This window comes from Haliotis rubra, unplaced genomic scaffold, assembly GCF_003918875.1.
Source record: "Haliotis rubra isolate DU_JTF1 unplaced genomic scaffold, ASM391887v1 Scf1333, whole genome shotgun sequence".
Taxonomy (NCBI): Eukaryota; Metazoa; Mollusca; class Gastropoda; order Lepetellida; family Haliotidae; genus Haliotis; species Haliotis rubra.
The window spans coordinates 140819-166529 of record NW_025765263.1 but is presented as its reverse complement, the minus strand read 5'-3'; the positions used below and the strand labels follow the sequence as shown (position 1 = coordinate 166529).

The 25711-nt window shown below is 43.3% G+C and overlaps 1 protein-coding gene across 1 annotated transcript; it reads right to left on the bottom strand.

Moving 5' to 3' along the window:
• Positions 1-1239: 1239 nt before the first annotated feature.
• Positions 1240-4262, bottom strand: LOC124267737. The gene is made up of 4 exons (XM_046702725.1): positions 4005-4262; positions 2690-2806; positions 1567-1854; positions 1240-1359 (listed from the first exon to the last, which is right to left on the bottom strand). Exons 1-4 carry the CDS (start codon positions 4260-4262, stop codon positions 1240-1242), a joined length of 783 nt encoding a protein of 260 aa, XP_046558681.1.
• Between the last annotated feature and the right edge of the window lie 21449 nt (positions 4263-25711).

Here is a 25711-nt window from a genome sequence, read left to right as displayed (position 1 = left end):
CACAACTATGTCAAATGGTGCCCTTGGTGGATGATTGAATTCTCTTTTGCATTCTTGACATTTCTTTATGCGACCATTTAATGCGATTAATTGGAAATTATGCTCTGTGTGTCCAGCCAGCCCAGTATGCCTTCCATGAGTGGTATCCACAGACACTGTTCTCGTGTGCCTTTTCTTAGAAATAAAGATGAAGTTCCGATCTGTTGTCCTGATATTCTACACCATCTACCTGGCACACACAGCCCACAAATGTCTCATTTTGCAGTGTTGTAAAGGATTCACTGCTGCCAGAGCATTCAAGGTGATACCAGCACTTGCAGCTCTCACACTGCAGCTCTCACACTGCAGCTCTCACACTGCAGCTCTCACACTGCACCTGCAATACAAAGTCATTATTCTTATTATTGTTTGCTTTGCCAATTCAGTTGTGTATATTTTCTCATTAGTATAGTTTGTAATGTATTACTTTTGTGATTGCACAAGTGAGAAAAACTCATAAGATATATTTCCTCAGTATAATTGTGCTGTAACTGGTCATGAATCCTTACCCAATGTTGTACACTTTGTTTGGTGCCATGATGTTTTAGTGTCCGCCATACGTGTTGGCATTGAGCAGCCTCTACAGATGTCTGCCATTGTATGTAAATCTGAAACAACACATTCACATTTGTTTAGAATATTATGCATTACATTTAATTACTTAGTAACACCAATGGACATTTGCAAAATTAATATCTCTATATTTCTCTTAAGTTATAATGCCTTTAGAATAGCATGTTTCACTTTGTTTTGGTAATCTGTACTTACCTGTTTCTTGCAGCAAATGGGATGCTATGTGTATTCTGGTCTCAACTGTATCAAATGGGATGCTATGTGTATTCTGGTCTCAACTGTATCAAATGGGATGCTGTGTGTATTCTGGTCTCAACTGTATCAAATGGGATGCTATGTGTATTCTGGTCTCAACTGTATCAAATGGGATGCTATGTGTATTCTGGTCTCAACTGTATCAAATGGGATGCTGTGTGTATTCTGGTCTCAACTGTATCAAATGGGATGCTATGTGTATTCTGGTCTCAACTGTATCAAATGGGATGCTGTGTGTATTCTGGTCTCAACTGTATCAAATGGGATGCTGTGTGTATCAACTGTATCAAATGGGATGCTGTGTATCAAATGGGATATTCTGGTCTCAACTGTATCAAATGGGATGCTGTGTGTATTCTGGTCTCAACTGTATCAAATGGGATGCTGTGTGTATTCTGGTCTCAACTGTATCAAATGGGATGCTGTGTGTATTCTGGTCTCAACTGTATCAAATGGGGTGCTCATGTTCTCCCCATCAAGCAGAAAGTCAAACTGAAATTTGAGATTATCAGTTCATTAGTAGGAATTTTTTTTAACAAATGTTGTGGGGAGTTATGTTAAACTATGGTAACTGGTTTTAACACATTAACAATTATGATACATTTTGAATACTTATGCTGAAATATTGTTTGGATTTTCGTTGTTGAAGGCAACTTTATCTGTTGCCAATGTGTGTTAGATTTAAAAAATGTGTCCTACCTTCATCACATATATTCCACAGCTTGTGAAGTCTTGTTGTAATTGATGTTTTACTGTTGTCAGCTTCCATCTCTTCTGAAGGGTGTCCTTGTTGAGTAGACCCATTTTACATCTGCTCAGTATTCTCTGCCAAGTTGACAAAACTGCCTCTTTACTCTGATGTGATGTATCTTCACCCATTAGGTTTATATATACAATCTCATAATTTTTGGGGTATACCACAAACATTTGCCAGTGCTGTCTTGTGACATATGGTGCCAGTATCATCTCTTTTGAAAGAAGATCCACCTGTTCCAGAAATAAAGTCAGTCTTTTAAACAATATTCTTTGCTTTATTCTTTTAAAAGGACACCTCTGCTCGTCATGCTGAAGACCTGGGTTCGATTCCCCACATGGGTACTCTGTGTGAAGCCCATTTCTGGTGTCCCCCGCCGTGATATTGCTGGAATATTGCTAAAAGCGGTGTAGTACCACTTTAAAAGGACACCAGTGTCTTTAATTCATGATTTCTTCACTAATTTTATAACATTAAGAGCATCTTACAAATTATTCTAGTATTAAGAACTCATATGCAATGCATTGATGAATGAGCAGAAATGTGTTCCCAACAAGATCTGTCTTGGTCAAGTCAGTTATCAAGTACACAACTCTTGAAATTGCAGACCAGAAGACCAGGGTTAGAATTGGTCTTCAGCAACCGATGCATGTCAACTAACACCATCAGGCTGTCAGACTCACTGACTTGGTTGACACATGTCATTGTATCCCAATTGTGTATATCAATGCTCATTATGTTTTATCATTGACTATTTACAGACTGTTATATCGCCGTATAGGTGGAATATCGTACAGGTGGAATATCGTATGGGTGGAATATCGTTGAGTGCGGCGTTAAGCAACAAACAAACAAAAACTTACAATAGCAAGTCAGCTGTAATCACCCAGTAGGCTTACATGGTTATATGAAACCCTTGCTTTGCATGTGCCTTGAAGAGTGGAGAGACGTACATGTTAATTTATACATGTTGAATAATTGTTAGTGGTATGTATTTGTCCTCCAAAGGTAATCCTACTTGTGTAGTGTTAGTTTAGGCAAACATTTTACAATAATTGTATTTCTTACATTCCTGAATACTGGTGGTTGTCCATGCTTAAGAATAACATCAGTTGCAGCAAGGCAGTCCATCAGGTATACATCATCTCGGTCGCCACATTTAACACTGCAGTATGCGTTGAGTATCTGTAAAAATGTTAAGCAATCATTTCACACAATAATACATGTGCTGCATTGTCACAATTCACCATTGTATATTTGGTTCCCAACTTCTTCATAGACATTCATTAGACACCTCGACTATGGTCAAATGTGGCATTAAACAACTAGCAAACCGATTTAAAATACATGGTGTGAAAACTTCAGCTATGTCATCAAAGTTAATTTGCTTTTGTATATCAGGAAAGCCCAAACTGATGTTCCTTGAAAAAATCCCTTCCATAAGGGTGATGCCAAGCCAAGCATAAACATTTTGTGTGAAACTTCTTTAATCCATGGTCATCGGTTTTTAGTTACATGAACATGAAGATTACCTAACCAAAACAGATATAAATAGGTGTACTTTTTGTCAAATAGTTATTGCTATCATCAGATTTCAAATTAATTAGTTGTTATGGAAGTACCTCATCTGTAAATTCATGCCCTGGTCTCAGTACTCCGAAACTCTTCCCTGTCAGTTTATGTCCATCTACTACAGCCATCACAGCATTTGTGTTTGAGCGTAACCTCCATATGGACTCATAATCCAAAGGTATTGGTAGCTGAAATGGTTCAGGCTTGTAACGCCGACCTTTCGACCAAACTTCATGGTTGAGTGGAAAATATCGGCGTCCTGAGACAGTTTCATTTTGCCAGTTAATATAGGATTATGAGGACAATGAAGGATCAACGAGTTGTCAGAAGAGGAGAATCCGGATTATGCAGATGAGAGCACATCTAATGAGAAGACGACAACAGTTTATATTTTTATCAGTTAATTTCCATACTTGAAGGGGCGGTGGGGTAGCCTAATGGTTAAAGCGTTGGCTCGTCACGCCGAAGACCCGGGTTCGAATCCCCACATGGGCACAAAGTGTGAAGCCCATTTCTGGTGTCCCCCACCGTGATGTTGCTGGAATATTGCTAAAAGCGGCGTAAAACCAAACTCAGTCAGTCAGTCCATACTTGAAGCACTCATTAACAAACTCAGTCGACAGATTTTTACAGTTTTTTTTACAATGAGTCACATAAGTAAATGTGATATTTTTAATAAATACATCGCATATGCGATGCATATTCATGATACATATAGCACACATATTTTCACAGATATTGATCTACAGATTTTGACCCAAATGCAACAGGTGGAATGCTGAATCAGCAAACGGTCTCACGGGCAGTGTACCTTGTCTGAGCTGGTGACGGAATAATTCAGTCGTCGCTCCAAGTCCCTGTATTTCTTCTTGGACGGACGCTTCTGGCCAGCAACATACTGGACCAGCTTGTTTTCCGTGTTGGTCTGTTCTAGTGACAATAACGGTGTGATCTGGAAGATGTTTGGGTGAGCCTTGCCGATGTATCTCTTCAGATCGTGAATGCCACCCTTCCAGGTGGTTGTTGGTTCTTGGCCCATCTGAGTTGTGGTGGTTCCATTGCGTTCCATATATGTTCACCAAGTGGACAAGTTCACCTTATCAAAACATCTAGAGTAGATTATCCACAACCCTAGTTACGCCTAATCAGAACCTAACCTTCAAAGGAAACCGCAGGTCGGCGTCCTGAGACTAGTGGAAAATCAAAAGGTCAGCGTCCTGAGATCGACACCGTTGAAATGAACATGAACAATAACTGTTATTTCTGTATTGTTAAAACTTCACATTTAATGGTTGTTCTCTTTGGGATAGACTTGGCTCTTCATGCTGCATATATTTCTCTCATTCTTGGTGTTGGCCACCTTGTCATTTTGGTAGTGTTAGGCAACACAATGAATTGAGGTAATGTTCACTGACTATAATTTTGTGTTATCACAACCCGATTGCCTGGAGTTTATTTTACATCAAACACACTTGTGTCTCGTCCAGCCTAGACTGTTTTCAGACAACATGAAGTAAACCAGCCAAATGTCTACATTCCTGTTACAGTGTTGGCTCTTTAACTTACACGTTCACTCTGTCTCCTGTTGATCGGACGTGTCTCATCTCCTTGGTTCTGGAAAGTGTGGGACAGTTAGTTCATTACAAGTTCATGTTGAAATCCAGTTAAAGCATTTCTATATTAGAGTCACTATTAATATACATGGTACTATACTTACCTCCTTAGTTGTGTGAGCATCATGGTACTATACTTACCTCCTTAGTTGTGTGAGCATCATGGTACTATACTTACCTCCTTCACTTGTGTGAGCATCATGGTACTATACTTGCCTCCTTAGTTGTGTGAGCATCATGGTACTATACTTACCTCCTTAGTTGTGTGAGCATCATGGTACTATACTTACCTCCTTTGTTGTGTGAGCATCTTGGTACTATACTTGACTCCTTAGTTGTGTGAGCATCATGGTACTATACTTACCTCCTTAGTTGTGTGAGCATCATGGTACTATACTTACCTCCTTCGTTGTGTGAGCATCATGGTACTATACTTACCTCCTTAGCTGTATGAGCATCATGGTACTATACTTACCTCCTTAGCTGTGTGAGCATCATGGTACTATACTTACCTCCTTTGTTGTGTGAGCATCATGGCACTATACTTACCTCCTTAGTTGTGTGAGCATCATGGCACTATACTTACCTCCTTTGTTGTGTGAGCATCATGGTACTATACTTACGTCCTTAGTTGTGTGAGCATCATGGTACTATACTTACCTCCTTTTTTGTGTGAGCATCATGGTACTATACTTACCTCCTTAGTTGTGTGAGCATCATGGTACTATACTTACCTCCTTAGTTGTGTGAGCATCTTGGTACTATACTTACCTCCTTAGTTGTGTGAGCATCATTGGTACTATACTTACCTCCTTAGTTGTGTGAGCATCATGGTACTATACTTACCTCCTTAGCTGTGTGAGCATCATGGTACTATACTTACCTCCTTAGTTGTGTGAGCATCATGGTACTATACTTACCTCCTTAGCTGTGTGAGCATCATGGTACTATACTTACCTCCTTAGTTGTGTGAGCATCATGGTACTATACTTGCCTCCTTAGCTGTGTGAGCATCATGGTACTATACTTACCTCCTTAGTTGTGTGAGCATCTGTTGTTTGCTTTACAAAAGTTCTTTTCCTCTTTCTTGAGGACATTACAGGAATATTCAATTTGCTACTAATCAACCACTATACAATTAAACCTTTCATTTGGGTCAAGTAATATGTTTTCTTCTATGTAAAACAAATATATGATCATTTTTGTACATTGCAAGAATGTGTATTTAACATACCACTGTGGTTGTGTTGTCCTCATCTGATTCACTGCAGTCCTTTTCCTCTTTCCTCCCTCAAATGATGCTGCTGACCTTGCCTGGGTTGAGAGAATGGGGATTCTAGCTTTACCAGCATAGTATGACCAAGATTTATAATTTCATTACATTATAGTAAATCCACAGTGAACATACGATGATTGTTTTGTATTGATGTATTGATTGATTGTATTGATGGTGATGTTTGCACAATGTTTGATGACGAGGATGTGTTGTGTATGATGCTTTTGTACTACAACAACAACAAATGTACTTTGGGAAATAAAAATATTTAAAAAAAAAAAAAAAAAGATTTATAATTTCATGGCTCCTTGCTAGTAGTAACTGATAGCGTAGGATTGTAAGTGTAATGTATGGATTCCACCAACAATACCAGACAGAGCTAACAATGTCTTAATTTATCTTGTTTTCTCTATATATACTAGGCACATAAAGAAACTGTGCATACAAAAATTTAAATCTAAATTTATCAAACCTGTGTAGACACATAAGGATTTAAACTCAGAGATTAGTGACATGTATCCAACATGCATGCACGTGCCACGTTCCGCGACGTCAGTGGGTTTGTCCTTGAGACGTGCAATACGTTGTTGCACGTGCAGTCCGGGAAAGAGTAACAGAACAAATGAATGCCACACAATACTGTCACTTTGGAAAGCTCAACCCCTGCCCTTGCGATTATTCAAAAAATTAAACGGCTATTGAAACACAAGCATGCCAAGGCTCATGTCTGCACAATGTCATGGGGCCATTAGGATGGTTTTCGGGGGAATGTCTCAACGATAAGTGGCTGCACATTGCCACTGCCACCGGAACACCATTTCTGCACTGGTGAGACGCTGCCAGAACACAAATGACGTCATCGATAGGCCATGTTCTGGACGTCTACGTGTAACAACGCCACAACAGGACAGATGGATAAGGGTGACCCATCTTCGCCACAGGTTTCAGACTGCAATGATGACTGCCCGAACCATCCCAGGACTTCGCCATATCCACCCCAACACAGTTCGACAACGTTTATGTCATCACGGGATCTGACCACGACGTCATCGACAAGCTCGCCGAACGTGGTGGTGCCGAAATCGTGTCCGCAGACCCTTGTTTTGGTGGAGAAATGTTGTTTTTACAGATGTGTCCAGGTTTAACATTTCCCATAGTGATGGACATCAACGTGCCTATAGACGCTTGGGAGAACGTTATGCACAGGCCTGTGTCTTGGAGAGGAATCGCTTTGGTGGTGGTTCTGTGATGATTTGGGGTGGAATAAGAGCATGCCAAAGAACTCCTTTGGTGATTGTTCAGGGCAACTTAAGTGGTGTGGGCTACAGGGATCAGATTTTTCGACCTGTGGCAATTCCTTTTCTGCAACGTCATGGCCCTGGGTTAACATTCAAACAGGACAATGCCCGCCCTCATACGGCAAGGGTTGCTATGGATTTCTTGCAACACCACAACATTGACTTACTGCCTTGGCCTGCAAATTCACCGGATCTCTCCCCAATAGAGCATGTTTGGGACGAGATGGATCGACGTCTACGCTGTCTTCCTCATCTGCCAGATAACGTCCTTGACCTTGCAACAGAACTGGGGAGAATCTGGCGTGACATCCCACAAGCCTTCCTTGCACGTTTGATAGGCTATGCGTCATCGATGCACTGCTGTTCTCAATGCCGATGGTAGACATACCCGTTATTGAGCTTGTGACATGGTCGTTTGATCCCTGTCCCGCTTGTGGACTCATGACGTCATTGTGATTGACTTTTCAATTGAAATTCACCCGACTTGTCATGGTTTCATGATCCCTCCATTAAAGGTTATATGTACCTTTGACATTGTTATCGTACTTTTCAACTGGGATAATATTTTGACAATGCACAGTTTCTTTATGTGGCTAGTATACTTACCATGAAACTTGCCATAGCAGGTAGGTCATCTTTAGTTTCGCCCTCCTCCTGCAAGTGGTCAATGTCACTTAAGTACATGTATTTTGTTACTATTAATTCCATACATTGATTCTATAGAAACCATCCACTGGTATGGTTGTACATTTCTAAAGGGCGTAATTGTGACTTCTTAATAACTTTTTAAAACAAGTGCTATCAACCAAAATGATGTTGTAGCAATACAACTTTTCCACAGAAAATGTAATTTTCTGACCAAAATTGATGTTTTATACTATTTTTCCTTATCCTGACTCATGCTCTTTTGCTTGTCTTCTTCTTCTTGCGAACATAGTGGAACACTTGTATCTCCTTATTTGAAGCTCCCTTCAAAATAAAATCACTAATTGGTACTCACCACGAGTTGCTCCCCTTTGTCTCCCCTGGCGGGAAAGGTGTCGCCACCCTCTGGCCATGTGCTCCACTCTCTCCTCCTTCGCCCAGTGAGCAGGATGTGAGAGCGCCTTGTGTCTCCTTACACACCATATCCTTTGATAATCTCTTAGTTTTTACCTCTCATAGGTTACTATAGAGGTATAGCTAGTATCCTTTACTATTTGTATTGATTAATTATCGTGATTTCTACTGTTTATTCATGTATTCGGTGATTGTTCAGCTAGCTTTACGCTGATGAAAATCTGTACGATTTGTAGATTACGCTTTTCTGCCTCCGATCCACATGTAATATGCCCTAGTTGTTCTACGCCGTGTGCGTTTAATTCACGTTGCAGTTACTGCATTAATTTATCTCATTCTGCATTTAATAAATATCATCTTTATGCCTTAAGACGCAAGCAGATAGATCACGCAAACAAGGGCAAAACATGGCAGAGAGTCCAGATATTCCATCCAGTCAGCTGCTAGCGATCGACCCTCTCCGCCTGGTGTTCTGCTAGAGACTCCTGCGGCAGAGGAACGTGGGGCGCAGTCCGTTACTCGAAGAAACGACCGCCTCCCCAGACATCCCGCCATTGCAGACTAAGTCTAAGAGGGCTCTCATCGTCCGCTCTCAACGCAGATTGAGGACACCCAGGGCAGCGCAGACTTCCAAAGGGAAATCTACGAAGACAGCAAGAACTTTCTCAGCCGAGATCGCTCCAGCAGCAGAGTTGGGCCTCTACGATGATCAGCCGATAATCATCCCCGACTTACGCAGAAGAAGCGACCGTGTCAGCGACTGTGACTTCTGCAGAGATCACCATGCAGCCTGATGCCTCTACACCGACGCCAGACGCCATTGATGTGAACCCCATCGCAGAAAAGACGCCGACGACTTCGTCACAGATCATCCCAGAAGACATGATGCGCAGATTATGAACATCATGGAGGACCACTACAAACTGCGCAAGCAGGGTCCGAAGCCAAGGAAGGCTCCAACGTAGACAGCACCCCAGAGGCACCCCCGCCAACGTAGCAGCCAAGACGATGTCACCTTCGCTGAAGGAAGTCCCGCGACCACCTTGACGAAGGACCTAGATGTACAGCCTTTCGCTGGCTGGCCTTCGCTGGCGGAGAGATCATCACCATCTTCGATTTCATCTCTAGATATGGACTCAGACCATCAGACATCACGGAAGCCTTCGCGAAGGTCATATCATCGATCCCCAGGACCGACGTTAGAAATGAAGCTTCGCTAAGGCATTCGCTGGCGACATATGATTCCAGATCTTCATCGCCTAGAAGAACATCGAGGGACTGCCAAGAGCTTCGCAGCTATCAACATTCACCTCACAAGTCTCCGAAGATCATCCCATAGACGATCTCCACTTCGCTCATCACCAGGTCGATCACCGCCAGATCTCCACATAGAGCGCGACAAGTCAACTAGATCGCCACAAACCTCATCAGATATACAGACAGCTACACGCGGTCCCGGCAAGAGCATCAACAATTTGTTAATGATGATGGTTTTGAGGATGATGGAGGAATCATATTTTCTGATGCAGAGATACGGTATTGGATGGTCAATAACCTAGATCTCACATCACCATCTAAAAGTGGCAATACAGCTCAGACGATTTGATGAAGGAAGATGATCCAGATGCAATCACTCTACCCCGACGACCCGGATTATGGCAGTGCCACAGAATCTAGATGCAGCTTTCCAGAAAGCTACGAAAAGTTCAGATACCACATCTGCCCAACTTTCAAGCCAAGAAGTTCTCCACGATAACATGGACTCCTTCTACAAGGCCCAGGACATCGATGAGAAGTATAAGATCATCAGCGATGTAAAGAACAAGATTTACAAGATGGATGATCGCAAGTTGGCTCATATAGAAACCATGACGAGACGTGATGTTCTTTGGGTTAAATAGATCTAGGACGATCAATGAGACTCTTATTACTAGATTCCGGATTCCACGACGGAAGATGATAGAATGATTTATTCTGCCTTACTTATGCAAAAGAAAGATCAGCAGTTTTAACGGATCATCTTACATCTGTTTCAGCAGCACTGACCTTAGCTCGTCAGTCAAGGCCTCCTCGCCTCCTGTAATTGGGGAGAACTTTACAGCCCCACTTTATACAGCCCGTGGTCGACAACATCCATCTTTGACGGAGAAATCGACAAGGTCGCCAAGGAAGTCTCTATGATTCCAGGGAAGTCCTTATGATTAGATCGATGGACACACTAGCCAGCGCCATTCGTCAGACTTCACAAAGATACTCAGGCAGATCTAAGTTCACGGGCCTACAAAGAGCAAGAGACAGGAAGATAGCCAGCTCTAGAGGTAAAGATTCTTTTCATCGCGCCCATATGGCAACTATAGAGGAGGATCAGGAAGAGGCAGGACACCCAGAGGTTCCCCGCAATTATAGACGCTGAAACACAGGTTCGAACGACTGGAGTCTTCCACCCCCAGCCGCTCCAGTACAGCCAGCTCAAGTGGGTGGACGCCTCCAACTACACTGGGAAAACTGGGGAATATTGCAAGACCCTTACGCCTCCAACATTCTTCAACACGGATTTCAGATCCCTCTACAGGCCAAGCCTCCGCTGACAATCAAACCCCCAAGTTCGATTTACAAGCCAACAACTACCAAAGATAAGAGAGGCTGTTTCATCACTCCTATCCAAACAGGCCATAGAAGTAATAGATCAAGCAAACGTCGAACCAGGTTTCTACTCCCCAGTTTTCCTAGTTCCCAAGAAAAACTCCACGGAGAAATACAGACTCATCTACAACATGAGCTTTTCAACAAGAACTATCTACGCAAAACCACCGAAGTTTCGCATGATACATTTACCTCAGTTATGCCAGATGATTCGTCCTATGGACTACATGGGCAGCATAGATCTACAGGATGCCTACCTGCACATCCCCATTCATCCCGATTCCAGGAAATACCTACGATTTACTCTAGAAGGGCTACATTACCAGTGGAAAGTACTCCCATTCGAATATCATCAGCCCCTGGCTATTCAATGAGGATAACGAAACCGATTATCAAATTTCTACATCGTCAAGGGCTACGCGTGCGCTTTTACCTCGACGACGGGATACAAGTAGATCAAGATCCACTGCGCTCAAACTACAGTTAAATTACATCATAAAGCTACTAACACAACTAGGTTGGTTAGTAAACTTACGCAAGTCGGACCTAGTACCATCGCAAGACCTGCAGTTCCTAGGTATTCGATTCATCACAAATCGCGAACCGTGATTATGGTACCAGAAGACCGTTGGCTCAAGATACAACAGACCATTCCACCAGCTCTACTCTCCGTTACCACTCGCGACAATGGCAGAGCCTACTAGGTCTTCTCACATCAGCCCAAGACATGACTGTCACAGGCAGATTACAGTTACGCCCCCTACAGGTCTCATCAACGACATCTCAACGATGTACAACCATTCAGTCTACCGAAACATCTCAGACCACATCTACTATGGTGGACCAAGAAATCGAATGTCTGCGAAGGATTTGTTTAGCAGAGCAGGAATACAAAACCCATCTGTATGTAGACGCGTTACTCCAAGGTTGGGGAGCTCATCTCACCAACCACACGATATCAGGGTTATGGAATCAGCAAGAATGCAAACTCCATATAAACAGTCTAGAAATGAAAGCTGTAATCAACGCCATTCTACATTGGAGCACATTTCTACAAAATGCGCCTTAATGATCCATACAGACAATTCGACAGTGGCGTTCTACATAAACAAGCAAGGCTCAACGAGATCGATGAACCTTTTGAACCTAAGCTTTCAACTGTTCGATTTAATACAAGATCTAAATCTACATGTCAGAGCAGTGCACATTCCCGAGCCAGAAATATACTAGCAGACGCTCTCTCTCGCCTCATCTACCATCACCGACAGAGTGGATGATCAACAGGGAAATTTTGCACAGATAATCAAGCAATTAGGAGCGCCGCTAATAGACCTATTCGCCACGCGATTCAACAATCAGCTACCGACATTCGTGTCACCAGTCCCAGACCCCCAAGCTTGGGCAACGGACGCTTTAAGTCTATCATGGAAGGCCTCAATGCGTCGCACGCGCTTTCCGCCGCCAGCAATAATACCTCAAGTATTACAGAAAATCAGACAAACACAGAGCCTACAACTCACTTTGGTCGCGCCCTACTGGCCGGCCAGAACGTGGTTTCCATACTAATTCAAGAAATCGGTCAACCAACACTGGAGCTACCCAAGCGCCATAAACCTGTTAATTCATCCTCACACCAAACAAGTGCACGGAAACCCAGCAATGTTCCAACTACACGCGTATGGACTGTATACAAATGTGTTTAAACAAGAGAGGATATTCTGCCAGGGCGGCAAAAGCAGTCACGCTTGCCTTACGTTACTCAACTCGTAACTTGTACGACGACAAGTGGCACAGTTTCAAAAATTATGCAACAAAGAAAGGGTTTACAGCAAGAGAGGCTTCACAACCTCAAGTGGCAGACTATTTGTGTTACCTACGCCAAAACAAACATTTAAAAGGTTCAACGATATCAACATGTCTTGCCGCTTTAGTTCTGTAATCACCATGAGAACGGGTGTCAAATTGACAAGATCTCCAGAGTTACTGGCCTTACTACGAGCTTTCCGATTGGAGGACCAAAAGCGGAAGTTCCACTTCCAGCTTGGGATCTGAATGTAGTGTTACAACACCTCACGAGTGAGGTCTATGAACCTTTGGAATCGACAAACTTTTGAATTTCTCTCACAGAAAACACTGTTTCTGCTATCGCTAGCCACAGCAGCAAGAATGTCTGAAATTCACGCTCTGGATTACGAGGATACAGTTTGATGACAATCATTACACAGCGCACCTCGGATTAAGATGGGATTTCATCGCAAAAAATCAACTGCCAGGTCAACCAGACAGATTATTCCACATCCCGGCGCTATCCTCTATTCTTGGATCACAAGATACACAAGACCTATCACTGTGTCTGGTAAGAGCGCCAAAGTTTATTTACGACGATCCAAAACAAGGAGAAGATTTCTCAAACGCTTATTCATCCCCTTATCGCCTACTTAATCAAACAGAAGTGTCACGGACCACAATATCTATTTGGATAAGGACTGTCATTCTCCGTGCTACAAGGCAGCAGGCTTGGACCCACCAACAGCATCAAATCCACATGAGATCAGGGCACTGGCCTCTACCCTCGCCCTACACGGTAACTGTTCCTTGAACACGATTATGGAAGGATGCTATTGGAAATCTAACATGGTATTTGCTTATCACTACCTAAGAGACATCACTACAGAAGATGTCTCTGGCATTCACCATTTCGACCACTGGTCCTCGCTCAGCAACTGACAGTCCCTCGTGGCGTTAAAATATTATCCTCACAAGATTAATATGTATTTTATACATACTCATCTAGCTTATAACTCTCACGGAGTTTTAGGGCTATGTATATATGTTCAGCTTAAGTATTCAACCTTAAGCATATACTTGGATATAGTCAATTTCAGTGCCTCTATCAGAGTCACCTATATATATATATATAATTTATATGTATTGTTCAATATATTCATAATGTAATTCCCCTTTAATGGCTTTATATAACCTATGGTTTTCTTTATACAGGAAACATCCTAAATCTAAGCCTTCATGAAGTTCCCGTAGGGGATATTACAGTATATCTATACAAAATCACTAATTATAAATCCAAAGTATTCTGTTACCCACCTCCGTTCCGTAGGATGCTACAAGTAAAGAGCATGAGTCAGGATAAGGAAAATATGTAATTTTAGAGTAAAATTGATATTTTATACTTATCCTGACTCATGAGGTTAGCCCTCCCATCCTCCCCACATAACACTTTGGATTTCCCTGTAAATTCAAGTGTTGGGCTCGCTAAATCAGGAGAGAGTGGAGCACATGGCCAGAGGGTGGCGACACCTTTCCCGCCAGGGGAGACAAAGGGGAGCAACTCGTGGTGAGTACCAATTAGTGATTTTATTTTGAAGGGAGCTTCAAATAAGGAGATACAAGTGTTCCACTATGTTCGCAAGAAGAAGAAGACAAGCAAAAGAGCATGAGTCAGGATAAGTATAAAATATCAATTTTACTCTAAAAATTACATTATCCTGACTCATGCTAAATGTTTGTCTCCTTGCGAATGATAGTGGAACACTTGAAATCCCTTTAAGTTCCCTTCTAATAATGGACGTAAAATCACTCACCCACGAGTAGTCTCACTTGCCTCCTTTGGCGCCTTTTTGGTCACATGACCAGCTATGTTTGTCACTCTCTCCGTTTGTACGCCTGACACCCAGATTTACAGGGGAAATCCAGAGTGCCCTGAGAGGGGAGGTTGGGAGGGCTGGCCTCATGAGTCAGGATAAGTATAAAATATCAATTTTAGTCACAAAATTACATATTTTTCCTTATTCCTGACTCATGCTAAATGTTTGCAGAATCCGTCGGAATCGGTGGTGGGTCAGGCCACTTCCTGGATTCACTGGCTGCTGTTTTACGTCCTGTATTCCCCCCCACGGGAATTTATGACGGCACTGTTCCATCTGATGAGTCGGGGGGAACCACAACTTGTCATATTTCTTCCGAAACTTTTCTTGACATTTTCATGTGGATTTTAGATATACTAATGTTCCATTAGTTAGCTATTGCAACTCCATCTCTTGATGCGTGCATCAAGTGGAGATGCGACCTTTCTTCATGTACGAGTAAGTCCTATACAAGTACAGGGTCTATCACTCATGCTAGTCTTTCCTAGACGTGTGCATGGACTTTAACCATTTGCTCTCCGGAGCATTGGTTTTCACAAGTCACATGAAAAAAGGGTAAGATTTTTCTCAGCGCGCCTTTGTGGAACCGTTAGTTGTTGTGCTACAACAAGTAGCCCAAACTGGAGAATGCCTTAGACGTCTTCGGTGGCAATGTCTCTGAGGTAGTGGTTGGCAAACACCGTGTCCGATTTCCAAAAGCAGCCCGCCATTATTGTTGTAACTGAGCAGTTTCCATGCAGAGCAAGTGTAGAAGCCTGTTGGGATTGGAGGCTCGTGGATGCTCAAGTCCTGCTGCTATGTAGGCCCTTAGTATGACGGCTCTCATCCAACTGATGTAGTTGTCTGTGAGACTTCCATGGGCGTCTCAGTGGATAAGGGGATGAATAGGTGCTTGAAGTTTCGTCTTCTTATTTTTGTCCTTTGTAGGTAGACTTTTTTAATGCTCTGACAGGGCATAAGGATAAATCCTATGTATCCTGTGGCCCAAGGACTGTAGAAAGTGCTGGCATGTGGAACTGTCTGTCAGGCTGGCCGGGCAGTTGGTTCTTGGCAATAAAGTCCCATCTCAGTCCTAGATGTACGATGTCTTGCTTCAAATCGTGTTCGTTCAGAGCATGTATTTCTGACATCCGTGCTGCTGTTGCTAGGGCAATCAGAAACAGCGTTTTCTGTGTCAGTAGTTCAAAGGATGTCCGTTCTAGAGGCTCGTAGGCATTACTGGTGAGATGTTGTAGAACTATGTTGAGATCGCAGGTAGGAGCCTTGAATTTCTTTTGTTGGTCTTCCAACTTGAACGAGCGTATTAGTGCCAGAATCTCTGGTACTTTGGTCAACTTGACACCCGTCTTCATGGTGATAACTGTGCTGAGAGCAGCCAGGTACGTTGAGAGTGTTGAACCTTTTAAGTGTTTCGTCTGTTGCAAATGACACAAGTATTCCGCCACTTGAGGATGGGTTTGTTTTCACCGCCGTAAAGCCTTTCCTCGTTGCATACTTGTCTGCCACTTATCGTTGTACAAGTTGCGAGTTGATCTGCGTAGAGCTTGTGTCACTGTTTTCGGTGCTCTGGCAGAGTACCCTCTAGCCTGCAGGCAAGCTTTGATACGCTCCACTCGTGTAGCTGGAACAATGCCAGATTCCCGTGAGCTTGCTTGGTGTGTGGATGGACGAGCAGGTTCGACCACTCTGGTAGTTTCAGGGTTTGACTTCCGAGTTCTTGTAGGAGGACGGGAAACCATACCCTCGCTGGCCAATAGGGCACGACCAAAATCAGTTGCAGTGTTGTCGTCTGCATGATTTTCTGTATTACTTGTGGTAATAGTGCTGGAGGTGGAAACACGTAAGCGTTTAGTCCTTCCCATGAGATGCTTAAAGCATCTGTTGCCCATGCCTGAGTATCCAGAATCGGTGAGACAAATGTTGGTAGTTGTTTGTTGAACTTTGTTGCAAACAGGTCTATCAGCGGAGATCTTACTGTCTGTGTGACGAACCGGAACACTTCTGGATGTAACATCCATTCCGTCAGGGATGGGTGTAGTGGACGAGATAGGGCGTTTGCTATGACATTCTTTGCTCCTGGAATGTGACATGCCTTCATGTAGATGTTCAGGTCGTCGACGATGCTGAACAGGAGAAAGCTGAGTTTTAGCAGACTTGTTGAACGCTACTGTGGAGTTGTCCATGTGGACTGAGCCTTGCATTCCTTAGTATGCTGGAACAGTGTTGTAAAGTTGATCACTGCTTTCATCTCCAACAGGTTGATGTGCAGCATTTGATCCTGACTCGACCACTTTCCTGCTGCCACTTCATTGTCGAGGTGAGCACCCCATCCTTGTAGTGATGCATCCACGTAGAGATGAGTGTTGCAAGCCGGCTCTGACAAAAAATTCCTCCAAAAACATTCACGTCTGAGTCCACCATAGGCGTTATGGTTTCAGGCTGTCCGGTAGTATCAGTGGATCCAAACTGTCGAGATGGGCGTTCACAAATATTGTAGTGGGTGCAGCTGTAATCTCCCTCTGCGAGTCATGTCTTGAGCTGAGGTGAGTAGACCAAGCATGCTTTGCCAAGCACGTAGTGTCAACGGAGAGATCATTGCTTGAGATAACATATGTTGTATCTTGACCCAACGATCCTCTGGGACAACTGTGTAATTATAGGCGTAAACATTCCCTCTGGATTATGGTTGCCTTATTCCTGTGGATTCCACAGATACATACAGAATGGAAATGAAAATTTTAACTAAGTCATAGCTATCCCTAGTGGTATGCATAAAAGAGTTACGCAGTTATCTCCCTTGGGCTAGCTGTGATGTCGTTGTTGAAAGCCTCTCATAATTTTTCTGTATGGACAACACAGAAGACATATTTACAGAGTGGAAGTGTTTTTTAATTATTCTTCAAATTTTCAACAACTTCAAGACTCCTGGTCAGTAGTGTCGCATTGGTTGATGTTTCTGACAATCGCATTCTATATTTTGTGCATATTGCTTGCTTTTCATCTAATTTTCCTGCCAAAAATCATAATGTCTAGCACGTGTCTGCAATCTCAAAATTCATGGCCAAATTGTATCCCCTTTTTCTATTTGCCTCCTGCCTCACGGGTCCTCCATACTCTTTTTTATAACCGATTTTCATTGTGTCAAGAATTTTTTTTTGTAATATGATTGGATTAAATGGACAATATACGGCATTAGTTTCATCCCTTACGGGATACATTCATTCGTCCATATATCTATTCTTTGCAAATTCGATAAAAAACGAGGCTAGAATTTAATCTGCAGAGGCAGTTTGATCAGGCTGAAGCCTGTCGGCCGTGTGCCGTACAGACTAAAAAAGACCACGGTCCAGACCAAGGTCTAGAGTCTATACCCGTAGGTCGTTGTGGTGCTCTACTCGGGGAAGCCGTAGTATCACCCGCGAACTGCAAACTGATGAGCAATCCCCACGGCGGGAGAAGCCAAGCTGCACGGGCCCTGCCTTCAGTCCCTGGGTTTCAACCGGCAACGGTTACAACCCATAAAAGCCCTCTCGGCCGGCCACCCTTTCCCGCACAAGCGGATTGGAGCCAAGCGAGCATAACGGGGCTGATCCCGTGGACCGTTTGCGGCCCACACGTATGGGATCGTCCCAGTCAACCATACCGGCTACGGGAGACACGGGCTTCACGGCTGTCCACCAGCTGCCATCTCCCGTAGCCACGGGTAGTCCGGCGGATCGGTGGCATGGCATAACGGGATATATCTCGGCTCAGGTTGACACCGTCTATGTCGACGAGGTCGACCGACGGTAGCTTATGCCCATGGCACAAGCCGCACGAGGTCCTGCCGTCAGTTCCGGGGGTTCAACCGCTTGTGTTTGACCCTACTATTAGTAAGTCCGCTTTGGCAGGCAATCGCTTATTTCCGCGCATGGTGCGGTCGGAGTCGCAAGCGAGCGGGACCGGTGCCATCCACGGAATCGCCGACGGCCCATCGTGAACTCGTGATGATGCGGGCAAGAGCCATAGTTTAGGCAGCTGAGGTACTCTTTAGTTTATACGTGCGTAGTTGAGTATCAACCACAGTGAGCTAGTTAAGTTTTCCGCTTCACTCGGCAATATTCCATCTTTATGGCGGCGATCTGTAATTAATCGAGTCTGGACCAGACAATCAAGTGTTCTACAACATGAACATCGATCTACACAATTGGGATACGATGACTTATTGTGCTAACCAAGTCAGCGAGCCTGACCACCTGTTTCTTTTAGTCGCCCTTTATGTTAAGTAGAGGGACCTCCCAAGACATCTCTTCCCCATTCATCACTTGTGAAACGGCATTTGAAATTATCACTTCTCAACTCTCAGTAGATATCTACCTTCAGGGGGATAGATATAAGGGTGTCAGCAGTGTTTGTCATGATGCAGATAACCTGCGTATTTAACACACAATTATCTCAAATAGGCAGTGGATTTAGAAGCTTGCGTCATTGTTGACGAACTGCTACTGGGCCCTTAGTTCAGATAATCTAACTTGGGTTCTATCCAATTACTGTTTTGTTTTTTGTGTTGGTTTTTTGTTTTTGTTTTGACTGCTCGGTACTGCTCGGTGCTGCTGCTCGGTGCTGCTTAAATACCTGACATGTCTTATTGTTTTGTTTGTTGTTATTAAACAATCACCATTGATGTCTTGATGGAAGTTCCAAACTGACGTTTACTCACAAAACATATCCATGACTCCTTCGCATATGTCACTTGAGAGTCATTATGACTCCTAATTTTTTATGCCTACGACAAACTCTGAGCTAGGTAGTTGTCGATCTCGTCTCCACTCGACAATCTGTTCCACTTGGCGTGGTAAACAATGATATACATATTCGTCATCTGGGTCTATTACTTCGTCTACTACTTTGGTTTTCATCCGTTCCATTGGAATCTACCTACGGCCACGCTTCCACACAACCCGGTACAGTTGTTTAAGGTACTCTGTATCTCATACAAGAGTCTAAATGGCATGGCACCAAAATATCTATCATATAAGTGAATGGCTAACCCGCTTCAACCACCCAGACAACTACGATCTGGAAGCAATTCTTATTTAATACTCCTTCTTACAGATGGCCTTGGCCTCTTATTGCGAGTGTTCTTTCAGTGGTTGCGCGCCATCACTGTGGAATAGACTGTTTCTCGCTATAAACTGTTTCCGTGTTTTATTGCGTTCAGTTCACATCTTTCAACGCACCTCTTTCTTTGTACTATTAACTCAACCTCACTTGTAGCGCTTGAGCATCCACTTTGTGGTTGGATTTCGCGATATATAACTTTTCAGACATATTTTTATTATTACTATAACTGAATTAGAAACACCAAGGCTATATTTGAGGCCACGGTTCAAAATCAATCTGCTGTCCCACAAGGCGACAGCAGTTCAGGTAACACGAGTCGGACCAGGTGAATGAATCAGATAAGGAGATGACACGTGCATTTTCTTGCCAGAATGCACTGTCAGCTGAGCGCTCAACGGGAGGCACGGGCGATATACCGTTAGGTTGGAAACAAGACTGATATCCGGTCACTGAATACAGGCAACTGAGTTATTCAATTGCCTCGATATAACCAAGCAGGGTACATGGGTACCTGGTGGGATAATTCATGTGGCTATTCAATTTTCTTGCGCCTCTTGGGCAGCATGGGTTTTCAGGGGTAATAAAAGGTAACATGTCAACACCTTGAGCATGTGCCTTGTAGTTTACTTTTTCATCACCCTCATCTCCCTAAACACGCTAATGGCATCTTCCATTTGGTCTACCAACTTCTGCCATGCTTTGCGACCATGTGTTACGCTGGGCCCCATCTCGCTTATCGCAATATATGCAAGGTGGCGCAAGTTCGCGAGCGCAAGGGAGCCGGAAACCAGCTTGGGAACCAGCTTAGACCTTGTGTAAGCTAAAATATAACGAATTATTTCATTGGCTGATAAATAGTATTTACTGCAGACTGAATGACGCTGATTGGCTGAGAGCTAATACATTGTAAATGGACGCCGTAAACATCGTGTTGTTAGGTTTTAGAGTGTTACGGGGGGACATGAGTTTAATCATGGGTTTAATCAACGGCGCATTGAATTGTAATATCTTTTTCTATGAAGGTACGTTCTTTGAAAAATATGACGCGCCATTGGAGATGCGCTGTAAGCGTTTTATGCACCATGTGGGAAATTATTCCGTGATTTCGTGTCTGCGTTCACTGTACAAAGTGGCGGGACAATTCAGTCACGATAATATTGCAAATACGGAGGCTTAGCATCCTTGGCTAGGGGTATGGATAGACAAGCCCATGTCAACCTTGATAGGATGGGGTTGTTTTTCCTCGCCAGTGCTTCAAATTGATAGGGAATTCTCACACCTATCCTTGAAATTATCCAAAAATTTCGTTCATATTTACGTCACGTTACTCCTAGTCCTAGGGAGTTTTTAGGTTTTCGACCGTGCATACTACATCGATATCTTTTCATACGGCAGTTGCCTTGTCTTGGGAATCGGGTAGCTTCCTCACCCAGGGTTTGAGGATTATATGGCAATTCATCAGATACCATGGTGGTCATGTCAGCCCACGAAGTATGCTTGCCCACTCCTCTTGGATGTCGTTTTTCAGGCAGTTTTCCGATGCCAATCACACTAGAGTGACTGTGTTAGACCATTCGGCAGCTATAGTACCATTTCACCTCTTGACTGGAGATACGAATCTTCCAGAACAATCCAATGAGGAAATTGTTTCAACAATTTCTGGATATTTTTCATTGTTATGATATCGCTCCTACAAATTTTTATGTTGAGGGGAATTCAGATTCAGGGCTATCTCAACGATTCTTAGCGGATTTCTACTTTTTCTCAGTGACGTTAAGACACTGCAACACAGTACTATGGTGGACTACAGATCAGCAATCGCTTCTGTTTGAGATATACAAGGACTAGTAGTGGTTCTAACAGCTTGCTCTACAAGCCGATTAGTTCATTCCAGTTAAGAATTTATTTATTATTATTTTTTCGGCTCCTAGTCCTACAATCTTCCCCAAGTTGGCTTTATGTCTAATTCTGTAGTCTCTCCAGAAGTCTTCCAAACCTATGTAGGAAATTCATTGTCATTTCCTCTCCATAAAAAGTTGGGTTTTCTACTTGTCATTGCTACAGTTTCCGGTTCCAGAATACCAGAATTTTTGGCCATAGACTTTAGTCAATCACCTTTACAGGAGGCTCTAGATGGCTGTCATGTAGAACTTTACCAGTTTGTTCTTGCCAAGAATCAGGCTTCTGCTGGCGGTCTCTCGGCCACAGAGTATACCAGATTCAAGTATTCCCTACCTCTGCCTCTAGATCAGACAGAACTAGACTCCTATGCCCTATTCGAGCTCTGAGAAGGTATATCCAGCATGCTTTCAATATCAGACATAGTTGCCGCTGTTTTGTTTGTTTGTTTTTGTTTTGTTTTATTATCTCATGCAAGACAATTGTTGATTTGGAGTTCTTGATTGAATATTATATCGTCTTGGCTTAGGAAGACAATCATTTTCTTGTTTACCAGGATTTTGACCCCAACTTAGTGAAGAATAGTTTTCCCTGCATGAGACCAGGGCCTGGACGTAGTCACTTGCAGCTTGGGGGTCCATTTCAATAGATCAGATTGTTGCTGCATGCCAGTGGAAGATCTCTAATCCCCACACCAATTTGTTTTTGCAAAACGTCATTCCATCCTTAGAGAGCCTACAGACAGCGCCTCTCCTCCTCTTGTTTTTCCCTTGAAGGGGAAAAAAAAGGGGGGGGTGCATATATATATATATATATATATATCCAAACTCAGCAGTGGTTCACTGTCTTTGGACTGTGTGGGAGGAAACAGGTTAACAGTAAACGGAAGGATGGGGATCTTTGAAGAACCGTATCTACTAATGTTTATCACAAGAAAGTGGAATTATTATATCCGCTGCAGTTTATTACTCCAGTTAAATAATCCACAAGAAGACTTGAAATCACAAACCGGAAGTGACGTCAATAAACGGAAGTGACGTCAATGAACAGGAAGTGATGTCATCAAACAGGAAGTGACGTCACAGAAACCGGTTAAAATGAGAATCAGTCAATAGACTATTACAGAACCGGATATGACGTCTGGTACCGGAAGTGACGTCACAGTCTTCTCCAAACACCATATATTTCTCCCTCACAAGGATGATCCTTCCCTTTAGGTAATTATATACTGAAATATCCAGGGAATGATCCAGGTAATCCATATATATATTACATTTCATCACTTAAGTCATAGTTATCCTAATTGTTATGTCATAGACTATAACGGGATAATTAGTGGTATTGCTGTATTCATCATCTGCATAAACCCTCCTTCCGTATGTGTGATTCTGGCAACCATAATCCAGAGGGAATGTTTACGCCTATAATTAGGAACAATTACATGTATTGTTAGTAATTGTTAGTAAACTTACCTCTGGATTATGGGGTCTATTGCCCACCCGACCTCCCCACGAGGAGATGCAGAAGAGGTCAGTTTTCTTCAGAAAAATCATGAGAGGTTTTCAACAACTACGTTGTGACGTCACAGCTAGCCTAAGGGAGATAACTGCGTAACTCTTTTAAGCATACCACTAGGGATAGCTATGACTTAGTTAAAATTTTCATTTCCATTCTGTATGTATCTGTGGAATCCACAGGAATAAGGCAACCATAATCCAGAGGTAAGTTTACTAACAATAACTAACAATACATGTAATTGTTCCTGATTCTGTGGTGTGATGAGCCATATTCCCAGAAATTGAAGATCCTGAAAAATCTATGATGTACTGGGCCTGCCATCAATGTGAAGTCCATTTATAGTCGACCGGCTGCCGCGAGCAGAAACCGTCTCACGCTTGTCGCTGCAAGTCCCCAGATAACCAATATTAAATCTGCTGACAGGGGAAGTCCTCTTTGACCCGTGAAGATAGTCAAACCACGCTGTACCCTGCTAACTGGACTGTAAATGGAGCCTTTCCCACGTTGAAAGAGTTGTTTACAACTGTAGACGACTTCCTGGCACGTGACTATGACTGAGTTCTGTGGAGGGCATTGTCTATCATGGACCAATCAGATTACAGATGTGACGTCACCGGTGTTGCAGGTAAATGATCCTCGTAGAATCTTGTGCAGTCGTTGATTTCTTCATCAACACTCAGCCTTGTCCGTAACCTCTGTGTTCGGCTTGTGCCGGAGTTACACGAGTCAACATGTGTATAGATGGCTGAGTGGAAGCGGGCGAAAACTTCGCCGCGTAATACCGATGTAAGCAGACTGTTACCTGTCTGTTTTCACTGTATTCTTCAACTTTATAATCTTTACTGCAGTCGTCATCTTATACAGATGTTCTGTAAAGTTGACCGTAACCGATGTCTCGCTGAGGAACTGCGACAATGCTGTTAACTGTCCCCTTGATATCTTGTAAGCCCATGTGATGAAAATTCATCTTCAGTGTTTCATCGAATGTTATCTGACATCGTTACTTCAGGTGTGTGTCTCTTCCTTCAGCCACGCGTTGATCCAACATAGCCAACATCTAGTTGTAGTGTCCAGTTGCGTTATCTTCTTATCTTCCATCTTGAAGATTTATTACGGGATTCACTGATGATCTTGTAATCTCAAACCCTGATGTTATCATGAAGGGCTCTGTATGATGAAGGGGAAATCTGCTATCGTTGAACGGCGGGACATGCTGACTGATTATAATCCTCCTCATGAGTGCCTGCGCGCAGGTTGATGAAAGTCCAAGTTGGAAGATCAGTATCTGCGCAGTCTGTTTAATCCTGGAGAATGACTGGATTTACTTCAGTGTTAGAATCCTTCCTGCTGAGACGCTGAAACTGCGTAGAGGCTCCATCATGGACTGCTAACGCTAAGCTGGTGTTCGTTGAGTCCTCCAGGCTTCTAACTGCTGATACTTCTGACAGTAAAAATCTTCGTGAACATAACTGTTCGTGCAGGCCTTCATCCAAGAGAGCGCATAGCTAATATTCCTTCGCGCAGGGCGACTCATCGGAGGGGTCTGCTATGCTGAGCTGACGTTAGTAGAGTTCTCCAGACTTCTAACTTCAGACGGTGAAGTTAAACATTTCCCTATCTGAAGATCCATAATGACGCGAGTCTCTGCATGTAGATCTGTATGTAGAGCTGCGTGCAGGTGAATGGTCCCGGTGTGACCGTGTATTCCTCCTGGAGTCTTGAGATATCTCTCTAAGCTTTCACCAAGGCTGATTGACGTAATCTCCCCTCTGTGAGATGTGGAGTGCCTGCGCGCAGGTTCCCGATGTGAGTCTTAAGTCCGACGGTGATGACGATCCATATCTGCGGTGTCTTTTGGGTTCTGGAGAATGCTTCAATCTGCTTCTGTGTGGAGAATTCTTAAAGGCTCCTTCGGGGACGTCTAAGGCTGAGCTGACGTTGGTAGCATTGTCCAGACTTCTAGCTTCAGATGTTGATGATCGTCAGGTGCGTGGGCCTTCGCGCAGGCTTTCCTCTTCATCCAGGTGCGTTGGAGAGGCTGCTGAACCTTGGCACAGGCTTGTAGTTGTCGTAATGGTCTTAGTAGCAGCTTCCTCCTGCGCGAATCGACGTTCCATCATCGACATCATCTGATCTGTAAACTGTTGCATAAACAGCCCCAGGTTGAAGTTCTGTGACGTATGTTGAGACTGCTGCAGGGTTGATGATGCTTCTGAGAACGTTGAGGCCTCTTCTAAGGTACGCTGCACTTGTGAAGAGTTGACGCTGCTACTATCTCTGGTACCCGATGTCTGCATTGATAGGAGGTCTCCTGTCAATGTCTGCACTGATATAGTTGCCGATGTAGCTGTTTCTATGAAGAGAAAAAAGGTAGTTATTAAATTCAAAAGTAGTTTCTGACAATGTTTACAGCGAAAGCTGGAAGAACATGTAGTAGTGCAATCAGG